Source organism: Rhinolophus sinicus, chromosome 15 (assembly GCF_057876585.1).
Source record: "Rhinolophus sinicus isolate RSI-liver-muscle chromosome 15, RSI-T2T, whole genome shotgun sequence".
NCBI classification, from domain to species: domain Eukaryota; kingdom Metazoa; phylum Chordata; class Mammalia; order Chiroptera; family Rhinolophidae; genus Rhinolophus; species Rhinolophus sinicus.
This window is the reverse complement of record NC_142515.1, coordinates 110686889-110712844: the sequence shown is the minus strand read 5'-3', so window position 1 is coordinate 110712844 and position 25956 is coordinate 110686889. Positions and strand designations below refer to the sequence as shown.

Below are 25956 nucleotides of genomic sequence, written 5' to 3'. Positions count from 1 at the left end.
AACCTTTCAGAGCCTCAAAATAATACTCTGCACTGGATACTACTTAACAGTATTTGAAAGCCAGTAGATTATATATTTCAATAAAGTTACCAACATAATCATAGCAAGTCAGGGAAACAGTATGTCTGTGTATGTATGCATATGTATACACATGGAGAAACTATAACATAAAATATCACCAGTTGATTTAGAAATGAAAAGTGTGGAATTGAATGAAGGGCTCTGGTGACACACTGTACACTGTTGCAAATCAAACATGCTGTCCATGCCGAGGTGGAATTCTCAGTCACTAAAATGTTAAATTACATAAAAGGTAGGATTTTTTTTCTGCTTTGTTCATTAATGTAAATTAAGTACCTAGAACTGTGCCTGGCAATTAGTAGATCCTTACTTGTTGAATGAATGAATTAATCCATGTTCCTCTAATTTTGATATGAGACCACAGAATGGGGACAAAATAAGTCTCTCCGAGACAGAAAAGCATCTGTGGCCTCCTTAAGGGAAGGTCTCTGCCTTACTTGTCTTTGTTACACTAGCAACACACACAGGGAATATGCCTAATACATTATTAGCAGAATTAAAATTAATTTAGTGGTGTTAATTTTACGTGGAAATACTGGGAGAAGTAAAAAAGTGGTCAGGGTTCTCATTTCTCATTTAAAGTATAAGTCTGCTAGCATGAGCTGCATTTAATTACTGAAAAAAATATACATATACATAAATAAGCTCTGAACTATCATTACATTCCATAGAGCTGCCTATAAGTAAGTTAATAAAATTTAGGTATTCATTTATATAATGTATGTTTTAAAGCATTTAAATATGCATGTATTCAGAGACTTAATATGAGACCTAGACTACTTTGACATTTCAAAATGTATTCAATTTTTTATATGTGGGTGATAGCTGTAAGACTCAGAGGTCTATAGAATTATTTCCACAATTTTAGAGAAAGCTGTGTTTTTCATTTCAGAACTTTTTGGAGTTTAAAAAAGTAATATGGTGCATATATAGTGTATTACATAACATTTCCAGTACATTACACATTAATATTTTTATAGCAAAATATATGAATATGCAGATAAATAATAAAAGTGACTGTCTTATGTTAGTTAGGGTTAGGTTTGGCTAACTTAAAAAAAATTAGTTTTCAGATCTTGTTGAATTTCTGCTCTGCAGACAGGGAACTGTGAATTTATTATTTCATACTTGTTTACCTTGCCAGGAGCTTAGTACTAAGCTTATTTTTAACATATTTTTCATTTGTCTCCTATACAAGTCTTAGTATTAAGTAAGTTTCTGTAAAACACAACCTACAAATTTAAATAGCCTTGCTTTGTGATGTTAAAATTACTAAACTATTTGTACAGATTGGTATCTATCAATAAAAGGGATAATTCAAGGCAGTTATTTCTATGATGTAGTTGTATGAGTAGTTTATAAATCATATTATAATTTGTTTTACATTCATATCTGACAACTGAGGCACAACCTAATCATTATCTGATGACAAAAACATCTAGAAAGCAATGTTATCAGTAATTAGATGTTGAGGCCATCATCAATTGTGGGAGCCAAGTGAGAATTACATACTGAGAAGCACAGGATTACGTGGAAAAAGCTAACCCTTAGCACATTTGTTAACGAAGGATCCGTTCCCTCCACAAAGGTTTACCCAGGTCAGTACACCACAGTGCTGATGATGCTGGAGCCAGATGCCCAAGTTAGAACCTCAGCTCCATCACTTACGTACTAGCTTTGGGCAAGTTATTTAACCTTCCTATGCCTCAGGTTCCTCATCTGTAAAATAGGGATAACAGAACCTACTGTACAAGGTAAGAATTAAATGAATTCATGTGTGTACTCAGACTACTGCCTCCCCCGCACCCCAAGTCAGACTATATTATGACCCTATTTTATTATCTGCAAAACATTAGCATTAGCAGTTACTTTTCTGTTTCCCTAAATTAGAATCCAAATTCCATGAGGGCACGGCCTTTTTCTATTTAGTTCACTGTCATAGCCACAGGTTCTAGAAAAGTTTTCAACTCCGTTCTAAACTCTCAATATTTATTTTCAGTTAATACTAATATTTATAAGTTTCATTTTAAGATACGTGAATAATTTGCAGCAGTGTAATTCATCTGAAACAAGATGTGAGCCCAAGCAATAACACAAGTTCCTTCTGTCCATCATTTTGCTAATCATCTGCTTAGCAAACATCCTTCACGTTTTAATTCAGAGTTACTGTGAAGCCTTTTCTGAGACATCTGCATTGAGACTTGGGTGACCTGCTCAAGCTCCCACTAATACTTTATACATGGGCCCATTTAAGCAATGATCCTTTTGTACCATAAGGAGTTATTTATGGTTTACCACTAGGCTGTCAGATGCTTAACGGACTGTGACTTTTCATTTTTGCATATCCACAGGCTGAGGGGATGAAGAATCATCACCTTTTTATTTATAGCCAATGCCTTGCACAGTACAGAGAATAAGATTGCAAAAAAACTTACAATTTATATTCTGTCTACTCATGTTTATGTAGGATGCAAGAAACAGTCTTAGAAGAAAAAGACTGATGAGATCTAACACGGAATGGTCTGATATGTAGTAACTAATTAATTCCTTTATTGATAAAATAAGTAATGACAATAAAGGATATCAGATGATCTGAAAATACCAATTTTCCTCCAAGTTCCGATGGAATATATGTGTGGGGAAAAAATTAGGAAGTCACATTTTAGTTTATTCACTTAAAAAAAAAATCAGGAAACCCACTGAAATCGGTCTCCCAACTTGCTCATACCACCATCCTGTTCTTCCTCCTCTCCAAAGTACTGTAATAATTCTTTTCCAGCATTTTCTGACATTTTGGGGCTACTGTTAGATGATCAAAAGTACTATGTAAATGACTATATCCTATGTTTGTTTCTTCTTCGTTTTCAAAATTGGTAAGTGGTAATTACTTTTAAAATTAAATGTCAAACTGTATCTGAGTTTAGTTAAATTTAGAAAATGAAATATTCAAAATCACAGCTGCAGTCATTTAAAAACATTTAGTAAACAAAAACATGCCATAGTCTTCCAGGAAAAAAACTCCTTAAAGAATTTTCCAAGTTTAACACATGCTTCAATGAATTCATCAGACAAATACTATTTATACTAACTTTCTCCTTCGTATCACTGGGAACATAAAAAGATATTAAACTCAAAGTTTACAGCACAATTGAGGGAGCAAGGTAACTATATGAAGCTGTCATAAATAACACCACCGAGTAGTACATATATGCCCAAGGGCCAAAGATAATGGCAAAAATGACAATGTGTTCCACTAAGGGATGAGGACAATGGTTGGTGGATGCCATCATTGCCAGGAGGAAGGTTCCAACCAGAGGTAAGCTAGGCTGTGAGGTCATGGAAAAAATTTGGAGAGACAGAGGCACAAATATAACTGGTGGATACTGAACAGACTAGTATGAGGAAAGAGAGCACGGTGCTGGCTTTTTAAAGGTTCATATTTCTGTATGTTAAGGAAGTATCCATCTATTTCTACTTGGCTACGAGTTCCATGAAACGGATGTTGAGATTCATGAAATGCCTTTCAGGCATCAAGAGATTTTAGAAGAGCAGACTTGCTACCACTACTTTAAATGAGAATTAATCATGCTAGACTAGAATTAAAAAAAAAAAGAAAAGAAAAGAGAAAAGCAAACCTGGACGGGGCTAAAGGCAAAGCTATGTCAGAAATGTAAGACTAAGTAGTAGTGCTGTAAGAAACAGGCAAGGATTTCTGGCAGCTGCTCCTGCTAGCATGAGAAGTACTCTTGTAGTAGAGATTATTAATAGCAATACGCTTTGGGAGAGGCTGTCATTAATACTGTACAAACATCACGCTAAAATCCAGAAATGTAAAAGTATAGACTAAGGTGACAAATAAAATTTGAGATAACCATAAGACTTGCAGTAAAAATAATGTGTTAAATCAGTGATAAATCATGAAACTATACATATGGATCATATGTTTAGATAAAAACACAGAAGACAGTTTTAAAACTATGGGAAGAGTAAAATAATACAGGTGACAGGTTTATGGCAAATGTTTTCTGGAAAGTTAAAAGATCACCATAAGCAACAAATAATTTCTTGATCTATTTATATCTTTTCCTCATGAAACTTTAAGTACAAACACATATCATGATTTTCTCAAAATGAAAAAAAAATTCCTCTGATTGAAAACCTAGAATAATAAACATGGAAATACAATGATATAGTATCAACTAAGTAAAATTCACAAAATTTTGCCATGGTAGGAATAAATCTGCTTAGAATGTGGTTTCTTTCTCTTTAAGCAACATTAGAAGTACCTTATGCCGGTTTTTCATTGGTACGATCTTTCTGGAAAACAATTTAGCAGTATTTAGCAAGAATAAAAAAGTTCACACTCCTTGATCCAATAATTCTACTTCTAGAAATCTGTGTAAAGAGATGTTAAAAATTTGTGTATAAAAAAGTTCAAAGTAGGTCACTGTCTAAACCAACAACTGTAGTAGGAAAATTATGGTACATTCACTTGGCAGATTATACTTTTTGAATCACCAGCAATATATTAAAAGTAGATTACAGTATTAATTTTGTTTAAAAAAATATTCACCTAACATTGTTCTTGTGGTTTTTTTCTGAGTAGAATTACAGATAATTTAGAAATTTGTAAAGGAAAATATTTTTTCTAAATTTTACATGTTAAGCATGTCTTATTTTTATCAAGAAAAGTAAAAGATATCAATTATTGGAAGAAAATAAAAATTCCCTACATCACCATTCAACTCAGAATTTGGGGTAGGGTAATAATTTATAAATTTGCTTCACCAACAGAGTTTATAATATGCCATACTTTTGTGCTACATACAAAATCTTCATATACACGGAAATTTTATTGTAGAATAAATAGAGATGTTGTTTTCTAAAGCAAAGGTGACACAACTGCTTGATAAAACTGGCCAACCTTTGTTGAAAAGTACTAATGGACTCATTAACAGTCTAAAGGAGCACGATAGATTACAATTATGCACAGCTTGAACTGAAGATTACAGATACAAAAACAGCAAATTAGATAATGCTTGAATGAGATTAAAATTCTGAATATAGGTTTGTCTATTTATCATCATCACTAACTCAACAATGAAGGAAAAACTTGAGCCCAAAAGAGTACTGAAGCTAAGAGAGGTATAATGTTGTTTTCACTTTTTGTCATCGTTGTCAAAAGTACTAACTGAGCAAACTGAGGAGCATGATACCTCACTGCAGTTGAGAATGGTTAATCTGTCAGACACCCTGTTCTCTGTTGTTGCCTGCCAAGCACAGACCCAGAAGTATGACAGAGATTCTTTCCTTGACCAGACTCCAGTCAGGCTTCTCTGATCTCTTTTTCAACTAGGCCCTTGTCCTTGGGCATGTTCTCAAGAGCCAAATTTTAGCAAGAATCCTACCGAGTCGGTTGAACCAGAATCCCCCACCCTTGATATGTGCTCACCCTTGGTATCTATCTGATCACCCTCTGTATCTGCTGGGTTCCTCATCCTCCATCACCCCCTGGATGAGGTCTGACCCCCTTGGTTAAGTTGGTTTAGGCAGGCTCCCCCCTTCACCCCTGATGTTTCCTCTTAGTCATTTTCTACCCACTGACCCCCACCCTGCTCCTTGGCTACAAATTCTCCCTTTCTTTTTTGTATTCAGAGTTGAGCCCAGTCTCTCTCGCCCACCACCAAACCCCCCTGTAATAATCTCTATACCTGTCGTGACAGTCCCCCTAAATAAAGTCTGTCTTACTGTTTTAACAAGTACCATGAATAATTTTTTCTTTAACAGGTATCACTCCTTAGCTTACAAAAAGACAACAAATATGCATACTATTCAAATATTTCCAGTTTTTTATGACTATAATCATGGCATAATCTGTGGAGTAGCTTTATAAGCAAAAAGAGATTACACAGAAAATTTTAAATTTATAATGGACTATGCTACCAAAAGTTATTTGTAGGTCAACTGTTTGAATCTTTGAATGTATTTTCTCATAGAAACAATGTCAACAGTGGTATCTCCCAGGCTTACCCTTCAAAATTTTAATATAACAGTAGTTAAAAAGTATTACGCTCACAAGAAAAAAGGTATAAAGGTCACACAACATACTGTGTTTCCCCGAAAATAAGACCTAGCCGGACCATCAGCTCGAATGCGTCTTTTGGAGCAAAAATTAATATAAGACCGGGTGTTATATTAATTTTTGCTCCAAAAGACGCATTCGAGCTGATGGTCCCGCTAGGTCTTATTTTCGGGGAAATGCGGTAGCAGAAAGAGAATGGCTACTACCAGCATGTTAGAGAAATTGGGGAGAGTTAACTTGTTTCAGTCTCAGTTTTTCAGTCTACTGAAGGGAGATATTACCTAACTTACAGTACTTAACAAACATTTATATCATTTAAGAATTGATTTAAAATATACAGAATAGTTGGAGCAGTGCTTAGAAGAGACAGTAGGTTCTTTTAAAATGACGGCATTTAAAATAATAGCATTATTATACAAATACTGTACATTAAGGGACATAATAAGCAGTATGTTAAAATTCTAGTGATTAGACACACAAAGATTTTCCTCTACTTAACTACCAAAGAATTAGAAAAGCTACCAAAGAATTAGAAAAGCAGATGAGGGATTTAAAGGAAATGAAAGGCTTATGGCTGTAACAATCTCACTCTAAAAATTTACCATGAGCTGAAACTTTCACAAGCCAAAAGACATATGCACAAGAAGATTTACTGTAGTACTACCGTAATCATAAAAACCTGTATTTCACTTTTACAAAGTTTTATTGAAACACAGTCATGTCCATCCTCCCATACAGCTGCTTTCATACTACAATGGCAGAGCTGAGGAGTAGTTCTAACAGTAACTGTATGTTCACAAAGCCTAAAATATTTAATGGCCCTTTGCAGAAAAAGTGGACCCTGGATTTAAGCTAATCCGCAATGATGACAATACAGGAACGAGATTCACATTTTCTCAAACAACACAAATATTTTAGTTATATTTCTATTTTCACTTTAAAGAAAATGCATTTTAATGATGGTATTTTGAATAGAACTTGATATGGAATACAATCATTACAAAATTATTTTCAACTATCAAAAACCCCACTCATACATGTCATTATTGCCTGAGCTCCTGGGTTTCAGGTGAACGAGTCCTTGCCCCGCACTGCCCCACCTCACCTTCCTGCCACTCCACCAGGAGCTCTCTACCCCATTCTCTGAGTCCACTCAAGCTACACACAATCCGTATGGGGTTCAAACTCAAGAATACATAAGGCACTCTAGAAACAACACTTGTCTGTAAACCAGCAGAGTCAACTAGGTATCTTAAAAAGCCCTGTATAAAGCAACAATCGCATGTCAACTGGAAATGTCTACCAAAAGAGTAACACTGAAGAATAACCTTATGAGAATATTCTAAATGCTTAAAAGTCTCCAAACAAAAACAAAGAAATGAATTTTAAGCATTGAAGTGCATTTTCTTTCAACATACTATTTTTAATTGTAAGATGTCATTATTTCTCTTATCACGAAAAGGAAAAATATGCTGCCAGATAAGCTATGAAATTCCATCAAGCTGTATCCTCATTTTATATATGTTTAAAATGTAAAAAACAATGTATCTTAGGATTTAAGAGACACAGTATTGCCATAATAATGCATTCCTATTTCGAAGAAACATAATTTTGCAGATTTTATAGATTAAATAAGTTTTTCCTGTAAAATTTCTCTTCCTTAAAGGACAATCAGTTCTTTTAGAATAAAAAGTTATGTACTCAATTAGTATTCTCAAATTTTCCTGATACTAAGAATTACCTATAGGACTTCTAAAAACTACAGATAGATACCTGCGCCTTAATCCAGATCTCACATAGGATTATCCAAAAGAGGGGAAGCTTAGATTCTATATTTTTCACAAGTATTCTAGGTGACGCTTATAATCAAGAATGTCTAAGCAAATATAAATAAATTATGAGGATCGTAATACTAAAAACATTTTGAGTTTAGGCAACTTTTTAATAGCTAGATTGCTATTATTATGTCCAAAATATCGCTGATGAGAGACTAGAATAATTCATACAATAATAAATTAGACTACCAGTACTAATATTATACTTAACAGTGAGGTAAATGAATTTCCTGAAAACATTCAACAGATACAAATTGAAGTTGCATTTTAAAAGATTTTCACAATTTTCAAAGTTATTTTATTGTCCAAATGTTAAGTGTATTAACATCAATGTAGATGGAGGGACAATATCATGTTTTTCAAATTTTAATAGGTCAAGACTACATACAGTTTTATAAGAGGTCACTGTATTTACATTAGCTCAGTAGTTAGAAGAAAAAAAAAGAACTACAAAATACAGAAGTCTATCTGCTTGGTATACAACAATCTGCTTGAAAGAAGCTAAACATACCTAATGTAAAAGATAAACTGGATGCTAGACACAAAATATGATTAATCACATATCACACTAAAAATCTTTTTTCAACCTTTGATAAAGAAAATACATTTAAAAAATATTTACAATTAACTTTACCAAGAGAAAGTTAGTAAATTAAATGACAAAGAGCATGTAAATCAATTTAAAGCTACCTAAATTAACCAGTTGCAAAAAGGAGAGAGGGAGGATATAATTATACTATCCTTCTAACATTTCTAGTAGTGAGAGTCAATGAGTTATGCAAGAGTAAATTATGGCAGTCAGACAGTCTAAGACTGAATGGTGTATTTTTTTTTAACTATCTCCCCCAAATTTTCTAGTATGAATTTTAGTTTTAAAATTTAGTCCTCTTCTACTATTATAAATCCAAGGCTATAATTTAACATAACATAGTAACCTAGAAAAGTCAAACTGAATAGTGACCCTAAGAAGCCCTCAGGGAAAGCTGTGATGTTCTCCATTATTTTTTCTTATAAAATCTGCTCCCAAGCATTTTAAATTTCATGTACATGTTAGAAGATAAAGGTAGAAAATGTATATTGTGACATAATGAAGTAAGCTACCATATATTGTACTGAAGTTTATTAGAAATATTCAACAACAAAAAACAATATCATTTTGAGTGTTAATATCTTAACCCTTTAATTGAAAAAACCCACACTTCTTTTCCTCAATTAAAAAATTTACTTGTATTTACTTGTTATTTTCTTGTACAAAAGTACTGAAATAGTAAGTTAGCTTTTTAATGACTTTAAAGCTATTAGAGAGGCCTCTGTGTAAATGCTTAAATCAGAGCAGTGACCTCATTCGAAGTTACAAAAGTGACAAAGTGAAAAAAAGACAAAACAAATACTTTCTGAAAACATAGTAGCAAAGAAAATAAGAGGATGATAGAGATATCTGTATTCCATTTTCAATGTTTAAATTGTATTACACTTAAATCTCACTAAAATGTTTTTCAATATGGCTACCACTTGTTTAGAGTAGAAGTGGAAACTATTCAAAAGAAACTAAAATAAAAAGCACATTTACAAAGGTTATTTAAGTCCCAGAAAACAAAGATTCTCTTTACAAAGAAGGAAAAATATTTTTTCAGGTGTTATGAGTTAATCTATTTGTTTAATAGAATACTTTGACTTTAATTAAGAAAAAAGGTAAAACGGTATTAAAACACCAATAGCACTGATATATACAAACACTCATTCAATCTGACAGATTATTTTTGGTTTTACGTGTTCAGAATCATAAACATATGTTAGACCTAAAAATATACCACTCTAGCTAGTAATTCAAAATGGCAATACCAAGTAACTCAGAAAATACAACAAAAGTGCTAATATTAACAGGGTCAAAATGTGGTAGGGGGGATGGCAATGTCATCCTGAAAAATATCCACTAGATCATAACTTGATTACATATTAGCACAAGTTCTGCAAGATGTGTGTTAGTTCAGGATTGTCTGTCTATATATAAACTGTTATCGTAACTGCCACACAATAGCACGTTATATTTATTTTACATAATGGCAAAAAGTAATGTCTCTATCATGTTAAGTTCGAGTTTAAAAAATAGCAATTTAAAAATAATACAGCTTAAAGTGCCAGATAAACCTAGGGGACTTGGAACACTCTTTAAAAGAGCTAACTGCTGTGATTCCCATGTATAAGGAGACTCACCAGCCTTTTGCTTTTCCTACAAATACTACAAATTTTGGATTTTAGTATTTGCCAACATATTTCAAAACACACTTTTTATATTTACCATTTAAATAAGTTTCAAGGATTCTAATGTCATCAAAAATGAGAGAGAGAGAGAGAGAGAGAGAGAGAGAGAGAGAGGATTGGGTAACCTTGTCCTCTAGGCTCTCATTCATATTATTAAAACTATCACTTACATTAAGTTTTTGCTGGCTACACAATTCACCGATAGTTTTAGTTACAAATGTCAAGTGAAATTTGAAGCATTTCTTTACTAAAGGAGGCAGAAGTACTTCATCTGAATAAATATTCCTATTTTCCAAATGTGTAAGACTTACCCGTCTTCGACAAAAGGGGAGGCCTTGGGCGATGATGCTAATGCTAAATATCTTCATCACAGTTTGATGTGGCAGAGGCTCTTTCGCACTTTTAAGATCAACAGGAACCAAGCCATGGTTTAGAGTAGCTTTCCCCAGTTTTGACATTTTAAAACTCCTCTTGGTTGATGAATACTCTCTATATGTAATACAGGCTCATTACTAAAAACTTTAACCACCAAATTAAAGTACAATTTTCTAATAACAATTTAAAAAAAAGAGGCTGAGAACCCAAGGCCTGCTGCTTTTGTCTTTCAACCTTCTCCTACCAAATGTCCTGACCTGTCTGAGGCTTGGTGAAGTGCAAACTCGCCTAGAATAGCCAGGAATTATAAACTACTGCAGTGAAAGCTCCTGCTCCTGCCAGTCAAACAGCTGGTGAACCTCCCATACAAAGTCAGTGTGGATACAACCAAGACAGGGCTGTGCTGTAGGGTCCCTTTTAAAACTTCTCCAGCTATTAATGCAGGTATTCCCTGGAAAGTCAAGGTTTCTTTACAAAAATACAAAGTAAAGTAAAATAAACATTGTGTTTTCTCTTGAATATCTAGGCTTTCCTTACCCAAATATCAGCATTATTTCAAGAACGTTTTGAATTGTGCTTCAAATTTAAGGACAGTGCTTATGCGTGCTCAAAAAACGTCTACATACATGTGTTCTATCTTACAGATACTCAGAATGACTGTTCCAGTGTCAAGTGTTTGTCTTCAGCATATTCTTTTCCTTTTCCATACATACCGTGGTTTATCTCACACTTACTAAGACAGTAAATTGATTCTACCTCTCTACAGCTATTAATATGCACTTCAGATTAATCTTAACAGGAGACATTTTAGTTGTTTGCAAATTTCAGTTCAATCTCTGTAATTCTGAAAATTCAGTGATTCCACTTGAAAGTAAAACAGTCATGTGATTCATTAAAGATATTTAAAAAAACAAGTGCTTATGAATGCAAGCTGTGATGAGAAGTAACCATGGTAAAATGAATAACTAGCCAGTTCATCGCCAAAGCCTAAGGCCTAACTTCTCCAGCATACCATGGTTGGAGGAACCTTCCTAAAACACAGTTCTCCTCAAGAACTTTCAATGCGTAAGATAAAGTTTGGAGAAGAAGACTCTCCTCAAAGTGTCCCCAAACTAATCTTTCCTGCATTATCTCAAATATTTGTCTAAATTAACCACTTACGCCAGTGTTAATTAACCTTTGTACTACATTTCATATTGAAAACCATGAACTAGATTGTTACAAAGAAAAAAAAAGCTCAGTGTGAGAACAGATAGTGGTTTTAATAGATGGTAGATAATAGGTCTGAATTATCTGTTCATAATGCTCAGCTAACTAGTTTGTTCTCACCTGCCATTCTATGTTCTTCTTTCAATAGCCAGTCATCTCATTTATCTCTCCTTCCAACAGCTTTTATGGATCTTTATCCGTAAAAGTGGGCATTTAGAATGTGATACGGAGAGAATTAGAGTGTCAAAAATGGGTGATTTCCTTTCTGATTTTGGAGACATCTGTCTTACTAAATATAAAGTGGGATGCTGGGAAGTCAGTCCATACCCAAAAAATATTCCCAATCCTATCATGATACTACTTTCTTAAAGTACACCTTCTCTTCTACCACAATTTAAAATGTAGTTAAAAAATGCAAAACCATTAGCAGAGGAGACACTTTTAGTTACAAAGTAAACAACTGAGTTTCTCTGAAGAAGATATACAACTGACCAACAAGCACATGTAAAGGTTCTCAATGTCATTAATGATTAGGAAAATTTTAAGTCAAAATCAGAATGAACCACCACTGCACACCCATTAGAATAGCTGGCATTTAAAAACAAACATGGAGGTGGAGTTCGGGGGTGGGGAGGAGAGAAAAGAACAGGGGTTGGCAAGGGTGTGGAGAAACTGGAACCCTTGTGCATCGCTGGTGGGAATGTAAGATGGATGTAGCTACAGTGGAAAATGGTATAGCGATTCCTCAAAAAAATTACCATATAATCCAGAAATTCCACTTTTGGGTACACACCCAAAAGAATTGAAAGCGGGGACTCGAACAGATATTTGTACACCCATGTTCATAGCAGTGTTATTCACAATAGCCATGGGGTAGAAACAACCTAAGTAACCACTGATGGATGAATGGGTAAGCAAACTGTGGTGTATACATAGTGGGATATTACTCAGTCTTCTGACACATGCTACAACATGGGTGAACCTTGAAGATATGATGATGCTAAGTGAAGAAAATCAGTCAAAAAGTTGTTTGATTCCACTTATATGACATACCTAGAGTAGTTAAATTTATAGACAGAAAGCAGAATCGTGGTTGCCAGGGACAAGGGGGAGAGAGGAATGGGAGTTAGTGTTTAATGGGTACAGAGTTTGAGTTAGAGATGAAAAAGTTCTGGAGACAGTGGTGGTGATGGCTGAACATTGTACTTAATGCCACTGAATTGTAACTTAAAAATGGTTAAAATGGTACGTTTATGTTATGGATATTTAACCACAAAATAATTGTTTTAATAAAAAAGTAAACAACTAAGGATAGAACATAATCACCAAAATCCCCCAATAGAGATCTAGTGATAAAAGAGAAGGTACTGGAAATCTGTAAGTTGAAATGGTAGGAAAAAGGTGAGACGGGTACCTAAGGCAAGCATGTCTACAGCCCCACTAGACTTCGTACCGACTTGTAGAATGATTGTTTCTAGCCTCAGCATCTCCACTGGGGCTCACTTTATTTTTTAACAGGACACTAATCCGCGTGTGTGTGTGTGTGTGTGTGTGTGTGTGTGTGTGTGTGTGTGTGTAATATAACCTTCAATCATACTGTGTCCTTTTCTCCTTATTAGAAAAATTCCTTTGTTGAATTAGCAAGCAGGGAAGGCCCCCCTCTGTAAGTTACTAACAGTGTCTGCTCTATTACATATAATTTTTTGTAGACTGACATTCTTGATTCTCAAAAATATCCTGTCTCACTGATATCTTTGAATTCAATGAGTTAATTAACACCTCAAAACTCCTTTCTCTGAACCACACAGATGATATAATTGTGTTATTTCAATGCAGAAAAATTAGAAGAGCGTGCTGCCTTCCTCAAGTTTAACATATTCATTCCACACAGAAAAATAAATCAAACAGATCAACTCCAAATTTAACTTTCACTTAATCCATTGGCTCATAAAGATAACATACAGATAATACTATTTTTACTTTTATGTTTAAATGCCCTCAAAGAACTGTACAGTCACATGTATTAACATGCAGATAGTTTAAAGATAAGGAAGATAATGAAGCCCTCTAGTATCTTTGGAGTCTGATTCTAAGGGGGGAAAATAAAGACTTGGAATTAAAAAGAATTTAGACAGGGAAAATTAAAATCAACAGTGTTCATTCTTCTGCTTATAAGAGGCAAAAATTAGATGAAGTAAAACTAGTTTCTCATTTTCAAGAAATTGTTTACGATGATAATAGGACTGAAAACTAAGCCTGTTTGTCTATCAAATGTGTTTTACACTAGATGCCAAGTTTTGGTAAACACAAAGTGATGACATTCTAATTCAACTCATTTTTTTTAAATCAGTAATTAGCTGCCCTCAACTGGATACTACAGAGTATTGCAACTCTAGCAAACCAAACACTAAATCGAATTATGTATCTATATTTTTGTAAAAAAGAAACATTATTAGCGATTGAGCAAAATGAGCACTAATTTCCAAATGTATGTACTACCACGTTTCATCTTTTCTTGGAACATTCAAGTGAACAGTATTTCTAAAGCAATGTTCTTAATCAGCATGAAACATTCAAAATACCGTGTTTCCCTGAAAATAAGACCTAGCCGGACCATTAGCTCTAATGCGTCTTTTGCAGCAAAAATTAATATAAGACCTGGTATTATATTATATTACATCACATCATATTATACCCAGTCTTATAGTAAAATAATAAAATAAGACTGGGTATTATATTATATTACATTATAAAGACCCGGTCTTATAGTAAAATAAGATCAGGTCTTATATTAATTTTTGCTCCAATAGATGCATTACAGCTGATGGTCCAGCTAGGTCTTAGTTTTGGGGAAACACGGTGCCAAATGTTCAAATACAGAAGAAAACCTTAGTCAATGAGACAAATCATAGAGACTGCATAGCACTCCAATTGCTAATACTTTTAAAATGCAGCTAGTTCCACATGTTCAAGAAAAAAGTAGTCATAATTTCAATTATACTTTTAAAAAACATTTAAGATACTCTTAATTATGAACCCCCCTACCAAACTGAGGCTCTTCAAAACAGACGAGCTGACACCCAAGACTACGGAGGAAGGAGAAGAACACAGTCGATGGGAACGTCAGCACCGGAGCAAAGTGGTCCTCATTCCAAAGCCTGGCTCTGCCACCTACCAGTAACAGCACCAAAATGGTATTTCTAAAATGTGTTCTAGTCCATACACTCCAATTCTCTTACAACAACAACAAGATTTACAGCCGTTTATTCTGGATTTCAACCTTCTCTTTCATTATTACACAGAAATCTAGGATTTAACTGCTCTTGACCAAAAGCCACAGCTTATGAACAGCACAAAGATTCTCCATGTTTCATAAACTACTCTTGAATCTGCTAAAACAAATCATTTGGAAGATATAAGTTTACTGACAAGTACAAATGATCATAAACCAAGTGTTTTCAAAGTCTCACATCAAAACGTTCGACAGGGAGAATGCTAGCATATGCCATTTAAACTTAATATTATTCATTATGTCTCTGAATGTAAGCAATAAGTGACTTACTCTTTTACAGAAAAAGAAAATATTCCACATGCTAAAAATTACGCCACTACTAAAATGAAACAGAATCAATATCCTTTTGAGACAAGAATATGGTATAAGGCATACTCATTTACAGAGATACAGAGTGAGACAGATTAGTCTCTATATCTAAGTCATTGTTTTCAGTCTTTCCTAATACCTTAGATACCACAATGTTAAAGTATCTCCCTAGTCTAAGCAATTCATGTACAAAAAAGATAGAGCAATTTAAACAGAGGAAAATGATGATAAATCAAGAAATTAAGCTCTTTGCTTAATAATCAATGAAATGTCAAGCTTGTAATAGTTACAACTGCAAAAAATATTCTAAACATGTTACTTCAATTGTAGAAACTAAAATATAATTAGATTTAGTATGAAAGAAAATTTTAAATACATGACATTCCTTTTAAGTTTTGTTATTCATAAAAGGCATAAGTCAAATGAATAGAAATGCTTTATGAAAGTTAAAGTCACATTCAAAATGATTCCTTAAAAAGTTCTAAAAGACATTTAAATGCTTAAAGTGTTCATTAAGAAAGATTACAACTTCCAATTATAATGTATTTGAAATATTATATTAATGGAAGTATTTAATGGGTTATAACGTATTACTGTATTTCCCTGCTAATTTTCTTTATCCAGGCACCAAGGGCAGCCACTAACTATTTAAGAGAAATTAGCTTGAGTTCTGAAATAGCACATGCAGTTTTATTATAAAAGTGTATAAAAATGTGCCACTAACTATTTAAGAGAAATTAGCTTCAGTTCTGAAATAGCACATGCAGTTTTATTATAAAAGTGTATAAAAATGTGAACTGGTAACTAACTGGACATTTGCAAAATAGAAGTATTACATGCATACGTAGAATTTTAAAAATAAAACTGCTAAATGCCAGGTTATATAAAATATTGTAATTGTTGTGATTTCTATAATCAAGGTCTGACTGCTGGACATTTAGGTTGTTTTTGAATTTTGCTGGAAATTTCCAGTTATTTCTAAGTAACTGGCTAAAAAATAAAGTTAATAAGTTAAAAAGTAAAATATAGAAAAACCAACCAAACAAGTCCTTTAAAATGATGACAAAAAACCCTGTGGTACATTAGAAATTTCATTCTTCAAACCTATCTACTTATTTACAACTAAATTAATTTACAACTAAATTATCCTTGATTAAACTGTTACCTCAATCAACTTTCAGCCAAATTACCTGGAGTTGATACTCCAGGTAAACATACCAGTACACAAAAAATACTGGGTGAATATAAATGCCTAACCACTGCGCCGTACACCTGAAACTAATTGAATTTTTAAAGTATTTCAAAAATGCCCAGTATGAAGTCCTCAATGCCTGTAACGTAAGTTTAACTCTTACAGTCTGTGCTGAGTTACCCCAGCTGTTAATTGGTCTGACACAGCTGCTCACCAAGAATTTAGTTGACAATTATTATAGTTATACCTTTAAGTCAACTATGACAAAAATGACATAGTAATTACAGGTATTTCAGTCATGCAAAAGCCTCATGTGATGACAGAGTAAGTGATTTAAAGCAACGTAATTTTCCACGATTCTCAAACTATAATTTAAGTGTAAGAAAGAAGATAAAAACGTCTTTAATATCAATTTTTAAGGTTCCTTTTTTAAGTTACTTTTATGAACAAGTTTAAGCATAAAACATTCATTAACCTTCAGTTAAACTAAATATTTATCAATTATTTATTTCTCCTATAAAAATTCTGAAGAGTGTTGCAGGCCAGAGAATCATAAATAAGGACATAATACTGATAATTCTTATAAAGTACAATAAGAAATGCTGGTGAACTCTTATACAGCTTAAAAGAAATTAAACTAAGTTGTATGTAACACATGAAGTTCACCCACAAAATTGATGGTTTAAAATCTTATAGGAATTTGTCCTATGAAACAGAGAAAGCCAAACCTATGGAAATAAATTTGACAGTGTTGACAATTTAAGAAAATAAAACAGTAAGGAGAGTGAAGATACTTAGTTATGTTTCCTACATTGTTGAGTTTTTGAAGCAATTATAAATAAAAATTATTTTCAGCAAGATAAACATAGTTCTACAACTTCATTTATATACTTCTCAATAACATGCTATGAAAGCATGAGAGATTTATCAATATTCACTAACCACCGGTAAATTATTCACTGATGAATATTCATTTATCAATATTAACTTCAGCATCAAATTTAAGCATTTGATGTATCAAATGTAAGAATTACTTTCAGCACAGAAAATACTTTAAGCACAGAATTAAGCTTAAAATAAGCACAGAAAATAAATTAAGCACAGAAAATAAATAGTTGGGGTCTGATTCTTAGATGGGCTGACAGCTGATACCACTGGCCTTTTACACTGTTAAAATTACCTATTCAACAAAATGCATTTTCTGATAAACATCAACATCAATTTTATAGCTGAAGTTTAAACTGACAGTCTACGTTTTCATTCTTTCCAATAAATAAAATACTAACTGGTTATCAAGAAAGATTGAAAACAAAGAAAAAACAAAACTCAATCCTTGTAATTCTTGATTACACCTGAAACAAAGATCAAGGAAGTTTACAGCGACAGGGCTTAGAAAATGCAAATGTGTTATTTCCGATTAGTACAGTGATGTGGGGGGAGGAGTCAACACTGACAGAGCTCCTACCACGTCATGATTTATTTCACTTCAATGTGTTTGCCCAGCGTATCACAGCTGCCAGGCAGTGGAGTTGAGATTCTTACCCTAGTATGTCTCATTCCTAAATTCATGCTTTGTAATAGGACATATAGTCTAGTCTATAGATTGTTAAGCCTAACCTATTTCTATTGCTTTCTAATCTAGTTGTTTGGAGATTCACTTATTATTATATGTTTCAGATATGCAAGGCTGTCAGATAAATGAATTCTAGATGACTGAAATAAAATATTATGACATATTATATATGCAATCTTTTTTAATGAGCCTGATATTTATAAAGTCCAAATGAAAAAAAAAAAAAGTTATAAGAGCAAAGATATTATGACCTCCTCTGGAGAAACTGAGTTTCTCAAAGATGGTCACAACAATATCCCCCATTTCACATGCTCGTCTTACAATGAATGTACTCTGCCTCTCCTTCCACTGGGAGGTAGAGTCTGTTTCAAGACAGACTGTGACAGTTACATTACGTGATTTCCTAGGTTAAGATATAAGGAGGAGATTTACCTTCCACCTTGCCTGATTGCCCTGAGGCCACCATTCTGTGCAGAAACCAAACCAGCCCAGGTAAAAAGACCATATGTGAAGAAGTCCTGGGACTTTCTGAAGAGAAAATGACTTTCTTGGCCAGCCCCCAATTGTTCGAGACCCCTGCTGCTTCATTTCTAGACTTAGGGTTTCCAGGCAGGAATTCCTGCCCGTTCTCAGGAATTTTTTTTGCTTTCCCGTTCCCGAATCCTGAGAAAAGTTGGTTGGGAAATCGAGAAAATCAACTCCTTGAATCCAAGTGGTTGGCAGTATCGGCCGTAACTTTGTGGAAACGATTCAGCGTGGAGAACAGAAAACAGTTTGTATCTCGGGATTCGGGAACGGGAAAGTGAAAGAAATTCCTGAGAATGGGCAGGAATTCCCGCCTGGAAACCCTATCTAGACACAATCTGACTGTAACTCTGAATCAGCAATGCCTAAGTGATGGCTTCTCAATTCATAACCTACAAGAACAATGAGAAATAAAAAAGTAGTAGTTGTTTGTTATAAATTATAAAGCTTTGGGGTGATTGGTTACATGGCTATAACTGAATATAGATAATATAGATAACTGAAACATCTTACAAAATAAGGAGCTCCAAGAATTTACTGTTATAATATGATAGTCATCCTAGTAGAGTATTAACTTCAAAATTTAACAAGAATGCAAAGGATAACAGGTGATCCAAAAATAAAATTTAAGTGAGTGGGTTTTTGGAGGGTGGCAAAAGTTTTGGTGACAAATTCTCACCTTGATAATAACCCACTGGAAATGAGGTATTTAGCAAGTCTGGCTATTTTAATAACAAACTTGACAAACAGTTACATATTATATTGACTGGGATTTACATCCAAACTAGTTTGATATGTAACAAATAAAGGAAAAACCAACTTACTTTTGGATTTCCTATAATCACGCTTTTGTCTTTATTCCAAACTAACTCAAATGACTAGAAGAGCAGGCAGGTAAAATAAAGGAGAGAAACAGGTCAGGTTTAAAAACTGTCAAGTCCATTTAAAAGATGCAGTTGATTGTTGTCATGGAAGTACATGAGTCCAATAAGGACAGATAGTTCACATTTGCAAAAGAAGGTGAAAAAACAACATTTTTATGTGAACTCTCCAGATTTTTTAATGTTGACAACAAATTTAAATGCGTTTATAAAACTACTAGATAAGACACTAGTTTGTAATCTCTGTTCCTTTCTGGAGTAAAGAAGCAAAAAATATAGTCAAAATTAAATATAAGTTTACTATATATCTAAGTGATATAGAGTAATGATTCGATCTTAAGCTTTTAATAGTCTTTTCTATACCAGTTAACAGAGTGAAATAGTAATAAGAAACAAACCTGAAAACTGAAACTGTGAGTGTAAACATTACAGATGTACCTCGGCATATTTACAATTTTCACTATCTTAAGACAGATGGCAGCATTTTGGCAAAGTACAAACAATTCATTCTGGAAAATTAAATTTATAATGTAGACACATAAAATCAACATCTGTAGCTAAGGAAATGAATAACTCTTGGCACACGTCCCAAATTCACCAGTATTTTCTTCATACTTCCATTACTCATTTGCATCTAATTGCAATAACCAGAAATTGCCATTTAAGACCAACCAGAAACATAGCAAATTAAACCATTTTCACTTTGAAAATAAAGCATTTTCTAAAAGCAACTGTTATTTCTAGAGCAGAGAAGCTGTCTTTAATAACAGCATCCGCAAAGACCAACTGAAGAACCTGGTACATTTGAACAAAGTAAATCTTTTTCTGGAAAAAAAAATCCTATACATTATTTTTAGCCCTAGTGATCTAATAAAACAATCATCATTCTTCTATTTACATTTCATATAATTAGAGATTAAAGTTAACATGCAAGATGCTAACTATTCTGACAATTCTTACTATTAGCAGGAATCAAGTTAATATTCTAGATACGGCTCGTAGCCATACCAACATTTTTCAAAATGTGTTCTCTAAAACACATCCTAAATAGAGATCATTTCAACCTGACTGAAACTATTCTTCCATTTGTCAATGACTGCTTTCATTTGTTTATAATCACAACTGTGATGTAATGAGATACAGTCATACCATAAATGTAGGTATTTCCTACAGTATCAAGCAGTAATCCTAGAATTTCAATACAAGTAACAAAGGGAATCTTCCCCTGCATTTATTCTGGTTCGGCTACTCAGTTCAAGAACAGCCAAGTAGCATTACAGAGCTAGCACTTCCATCTCTTCTGAACATTTTCATATGAGGACCCAAAGCCCCAGAACTACCAAAATTTACTTTTAGGCTCTCTTTCAAAATCCTTCTAGGTTCAGCATTACCAACTAATTGGGGGTGGGAAGGGGAGGAATACCTATCAGAGCAGAAGTGCTTCATAGTCAGCAATTTACAGTATCAAACAAATGGACTCCGCTAAAAAAATCACTTTAATTTAGGCCAAAACAATCAGTGGAATAGTTTCAACCTACTTAAGAGAACAGGTACCTTTGGAACTAAAAATATTTTCTAGAACATGTTATCAAGCCTGGACTAGTTAGTTAAGCTAGTTTTAGTATAGTCTTGTAACATTACAATAATCTTATGAAATATAATAGCTAATACTTATTAAGGACTTACTTATCTGCCAGTCACTTTTCTAAGTACTTTTACATACATTATCTCATGGAATCCTCTCAACAATACTATGTTATTGATGACACTGTTACCATCCTTAAGACAGCTCTACAAGAGAGGTTAACAGTTTGCCCAAAATCAAGTGACAAAGCAGCCAGGATTTGAAAACTTCAGTCTGACTTCAGAGACCTCACTCTCTACTTACCACTATTTATAAGCATCGATGCACTTATTACAGATACTATGCTACTGAGAGCAGTCTCCTGAATCACTCATGAAGCCCCATGTGAGAAATTCCTTTTATATAATATTAGAAAAAGGGGTTGCGTGTGTGTCTGTGTGACTGACATGTTTTCTCTTCCTGAGAGGACACAGCACATACTCCTCTTAATTTTATCACAAGGAAGCAGAGACACAAACTAATTGGCCAATGTTTTGCAAACTTTAATCTAATTAGAATCATGTGGGAGCTTGATAAAAATGAACATCCAAACCCAAGAGATTTGGTTAAGTACTTCTGGAGTGTAACCCTGCAACTTCAATTTTTAATAAACACTCCAGCTATTTCTGATACATCTGGTCTAGTGTCACACTTGGAAAAACACTGGTGTGGGCCCGTATGAGTGGCCAGCCTGGATCTTCCTCGCAGCTTATTCCAACGCATAATTCACTCCTTATCTCTTCTCATAGCCTTGTCTTCATAGTCTATTCCAGTATTTTCTCTGGTTCTGATTTTCATGTACAGGTGACTATTTTATTATATTTGTTTCTCCTACATATAGGCCACCTCAAATTCCTCGGGGAAGTGACAATACACATTTCTTTTAAACGAGGCCAATTCATGTGGCAGTTCAATACCTAAAACCAGTATATCGAATTCATAGAGAAGAAAGTCCCATAGAGAAATTAGTTACAATACAGGTGATATTCTACAGGCCACAAACTAAGGCACTTAATGCGCTATGTATATGCTACACTTACATGCCAAACAACTCAATGCCCTTAATGCATCTGCACTGCACGCAAATTATTTAATTTTACAGAGTGGTAAACAGCACTCTAGCTCCACACATGATGTCCAGTGAAAATGGGTGGTCCACAGGTCAAACAGGCCCACAGAAATGCTTCTGAAAAATTCAAATGTCAACATAAAAAATTGAGAAAGTATCATCTAAAAATCTGGAGTCCTGGTGACTTTTGAAAAACTGCAAAATATGGCAATATCAGGATCACAATTTTCCCCCAGTCACCCTCCTTTAGAAATGCTTTGGTTCCATGGGTCTTATGTTTAGTTTATTTTATTCATTTAAATTACCTGTCTGGCCTCTATCACCTCTATAGTTTGTGTCACCTACAAACTGTGATATGGGAAAGCGAGGTTAAGAATTCTGATTGAAAATCATTTTAGTGTAGTCAAGGAATCAGTAATGGAAATTAGTTACAATACAGGTGATATTCTAGAAATACCTTTAGTATTCCTAACCTGACTTTCCCAAACCTCCTGATTTTTGAGGAAATCAAAGTGATCTTTGTAAAACACCACATACCCTCAATTCCACACTTGCACCTCCCCCATGAACCTTTTTGAAATGCAATGCACTTGAAGTGGATAGCACAGTGATGCCCCCCAACACCTTCCCCTCCCGTAAAGGCCAGTATTGGTGGCACATCTTAGAAGAGAAATCGCCATTCTTTCAGTGCTCAATAATATTGCTAAATTGAACCAAATTTGAACTAGTAAGCTAATGTTTTCTCCAGATGCATGTTTAAAAGACAATAATGTCTTCAACTCATCTCTTTTTTCACTTGTTTTACACTCGACCATTTAACATTCACCAAATAGATTATGCCATTAATAGCTAATTTCATTACCTGAGCAAAAAGATCAGAACTCAAGCTCACTGTTTAATCACTTCAACTCATGTTAATCTGTCAAAATACAGCAACAAATGTGATTTTCACAAAATCGTAGTGATACAAAACAGCACACACACACAAAATATAACTTTATCAGAGAATACCGTTTGTCATAATAATGGCTTTAAATTGGAAAGTTCATCAATATTCAAGAGGACTAACTTCTAAGTAAAATTTAGAGCTATACATGGAAGTTGTCACTTTATTATAGTAAATAATTTGAGGAAATGATTTAAGATATTACAATTAAATCTAAGGAAGAACTCAAAAGATAAGATTCTTTTAAGTTTTCAAATGCATTATTACTCCTTCTGTTACACGATCCTTTCATGGTCTCCTCTGGGTGTAAACAGTGTGTTTCCCCTGAATTCATCCTAATCTTCCTTCACAAAGAGGGAATTATAGAGAGTAGCTACAGAGAAATGTCCTTATTTTCTCCCCGAAACATAATATAGAAATTAATAACACAGAGTGCTCTCTGAAGTACACCTAGGGGAGAAATAAAAATTTAACTAAGACTCTACTCAAGATGTTGAACATCCTCTTTAGAAGCTATCAAAATCAATAGTAACCCACAGGTCAAATATAGCTCAAAGACAGTTGTTTTTGGAGCCTGCACCATGTTTCTCTCTCTCTTTTTTTTTTCTTTTTTTTAACTAAACATGAACACCTTTTAGGAAAGGCATAAGGCCCTGCAGTTCATGAGAGCCTGAGCAATCTTGCTGGGTCAGTCATCACTTTCCGCACTTGTGCACTACCTATGTGGGCCCTGTAGGTTATATTTCTCATTTCTTCACCCCAAGCAACAAAAAGGAAATGAGGAAAAAGAATCACCTGTTCAAATATTCTTTAGTTAAGAATGATCAGGTGGCAACACCCTGCAATATTACCTTCTACCGTGTTTCCCCGAAAATAAGACCTAACTGGAAAATAAGCACTCGCATGATTTTTCAGGATGACATCCCCTGAACATAAGCCCTAATGCGTCTTTTGGAGTAAAAATTAATATAAGACCTGGTCTTATTTTCGGGGAAACACGGTATGCTAACACAAGAGACAATTTAGACAAGAATTTAGAGGGATGATGCTTTTCTTACATACATGCTGAGGAAGCCTAAAAGCAACTAACAATGACAGGACTTCTGTTTTTAATGCGTTTATGTGCTGAGACTTGAGAAATCTTCAAAAAGCATACTTACATTCCCAAAACACAGTAAGTTTGTGCATATGTGTACATTTATTCCAAAGCTCACTTTCTTTACTTTTTGTTGTCATTGTTGCTTTCAAATAACAAAACGAAAATATGCTAATTGCTGGTTAAAAAAAAAAAAAAAAAAGACAGCCCTAGGTATCTCACATGTTATATGGCAATGTACATAACTAGTGCAAGTGTTAATTTCAAATTCCGAGCAAAAAATTGTGTACTAGAATACAAACTAGAGGAGAGGCAAGCACTTAGGAAATATATTTAAATACATGAAAGCAGCTCTATCAATAGTAATAAAGTACTATGTGGCCCTCTAGTGTTCAATGAAGAAATAGATGAATTCTTAAGTAATTAATTCTTATGTATGACTTTCACAGTGGAAAATAATACTTTCTCTATTTTCTAAGTATGTTAAACATGTTCATTTATGACTTCTACAAAAACCTAAGTACGCTGTATTTCCTGTGGCTTTATTTCTTTGTGTGTTTTTGAACTACTATCCTTATTTAGAGTGTTCACTGAAAGAATTCTAAATTGTTTTTAAAATTTTCCAATAAAAAAATCCCAATCCTAAATAGAAAAGAAACGGCATTTCTCAATTAAAACTACACAGTACTGAATTCAAGGCAATTTTCAAATAAGAAACAAAAATAATAGTGTCAACTCATTTTTCCTCTTTATCGTAATTTATAGATTTATTATACCACCCAAAGCAATGAAATGCATTAAAACTGTGACCCCCAGAAGAGAAGTCAAAGATGGGATTAAGACTTTAGAGGATGATGAAGGAGATGATGGGCAAGCATGATCTAAACTATACCACTTCTGTCATTTACTTCATGCAATCTTAAGCAAATAATATTTTTAAGTTAAAACTTTAGACACCACAGAAAGATTTTGTGAAGTACCTGTACTTGGCATCAAGATTAATCCTCAAAATGTCAAGGAAAGTAGGTTGCCTATGGTGTGGAAACTCTGCAAACAACCCTCCAAAGTACCACTTAGCCATCAGTAAACCATTAACAAACAGGATATAAACAGAAAATTTAAACCAATTTGCCCAATATAAACCTCTACAGATATTTGGAATATATTCAAATACTCACTTAGAGAAGCTCTATACCTATTTCTAAAATTTCTGCCACTATTCAGAAAAATTATGACTACTTATTTTCATTTCTTTACAGCCTTTCAACACTGTCTAATTCTACCTATCCTTTAGGTCTCAACCTAGCTTTCATTTCCTCACTGAAGATATCACTGATATAATTATTTGAATGTGGATACATATGTATTGAAAACTACAAAACTGGGAGAGATAGTTTTGAGACACAGAGAAAATGCTAGAAGACAGAATCTTGATACAAACTAATCTTAAAGAGGAAGTTGGTAAGGAAGGAGACAACATGGAAATTGAGGATAGAAGCCCAATGTCAAATGACAATAGAAAAGTCTAACAGTGACAAATTTAAAGTCTTGTATTTAGGTTCAAAGACCTGCAAACGTTCACAGTTAGTGGAACAGGAACAAACC

The 25956-nt window shown here is 33.8% G+C and overlaps 1 protein-coding gene across 5 annotated transcripts in view; it reads right to left on the bottom strand.

Moving 5' to 3' along the window:
- Positions 1 to 25956, bottom strand: part of FBXW7 (F-box and WD repeat domain containing 7) — a 171493-nt gene that overhangs the window by 48283 nt on the left and 97254 nt on the right. Inside the window, exon 1 of one of the 5 annotated variants that reach the window (XM_019722747.3) lies at positions 10572 to 10893. The exons of the other annotated variants lie outside the window; for them this stretch is intronic. Within the exon in view, the coding sequence (XP_019578306.1) occupies positions 10572 to 10718 (147 nt within the window). The 5' untranslated portion in view covers positions 10719 to 10893. Of the gene's footprint in view, positions 1 to 10571; positions 10894 to 25956 lie in introns of those variants that run through there. 5 annotated transcript variants of the gene reach the window in all.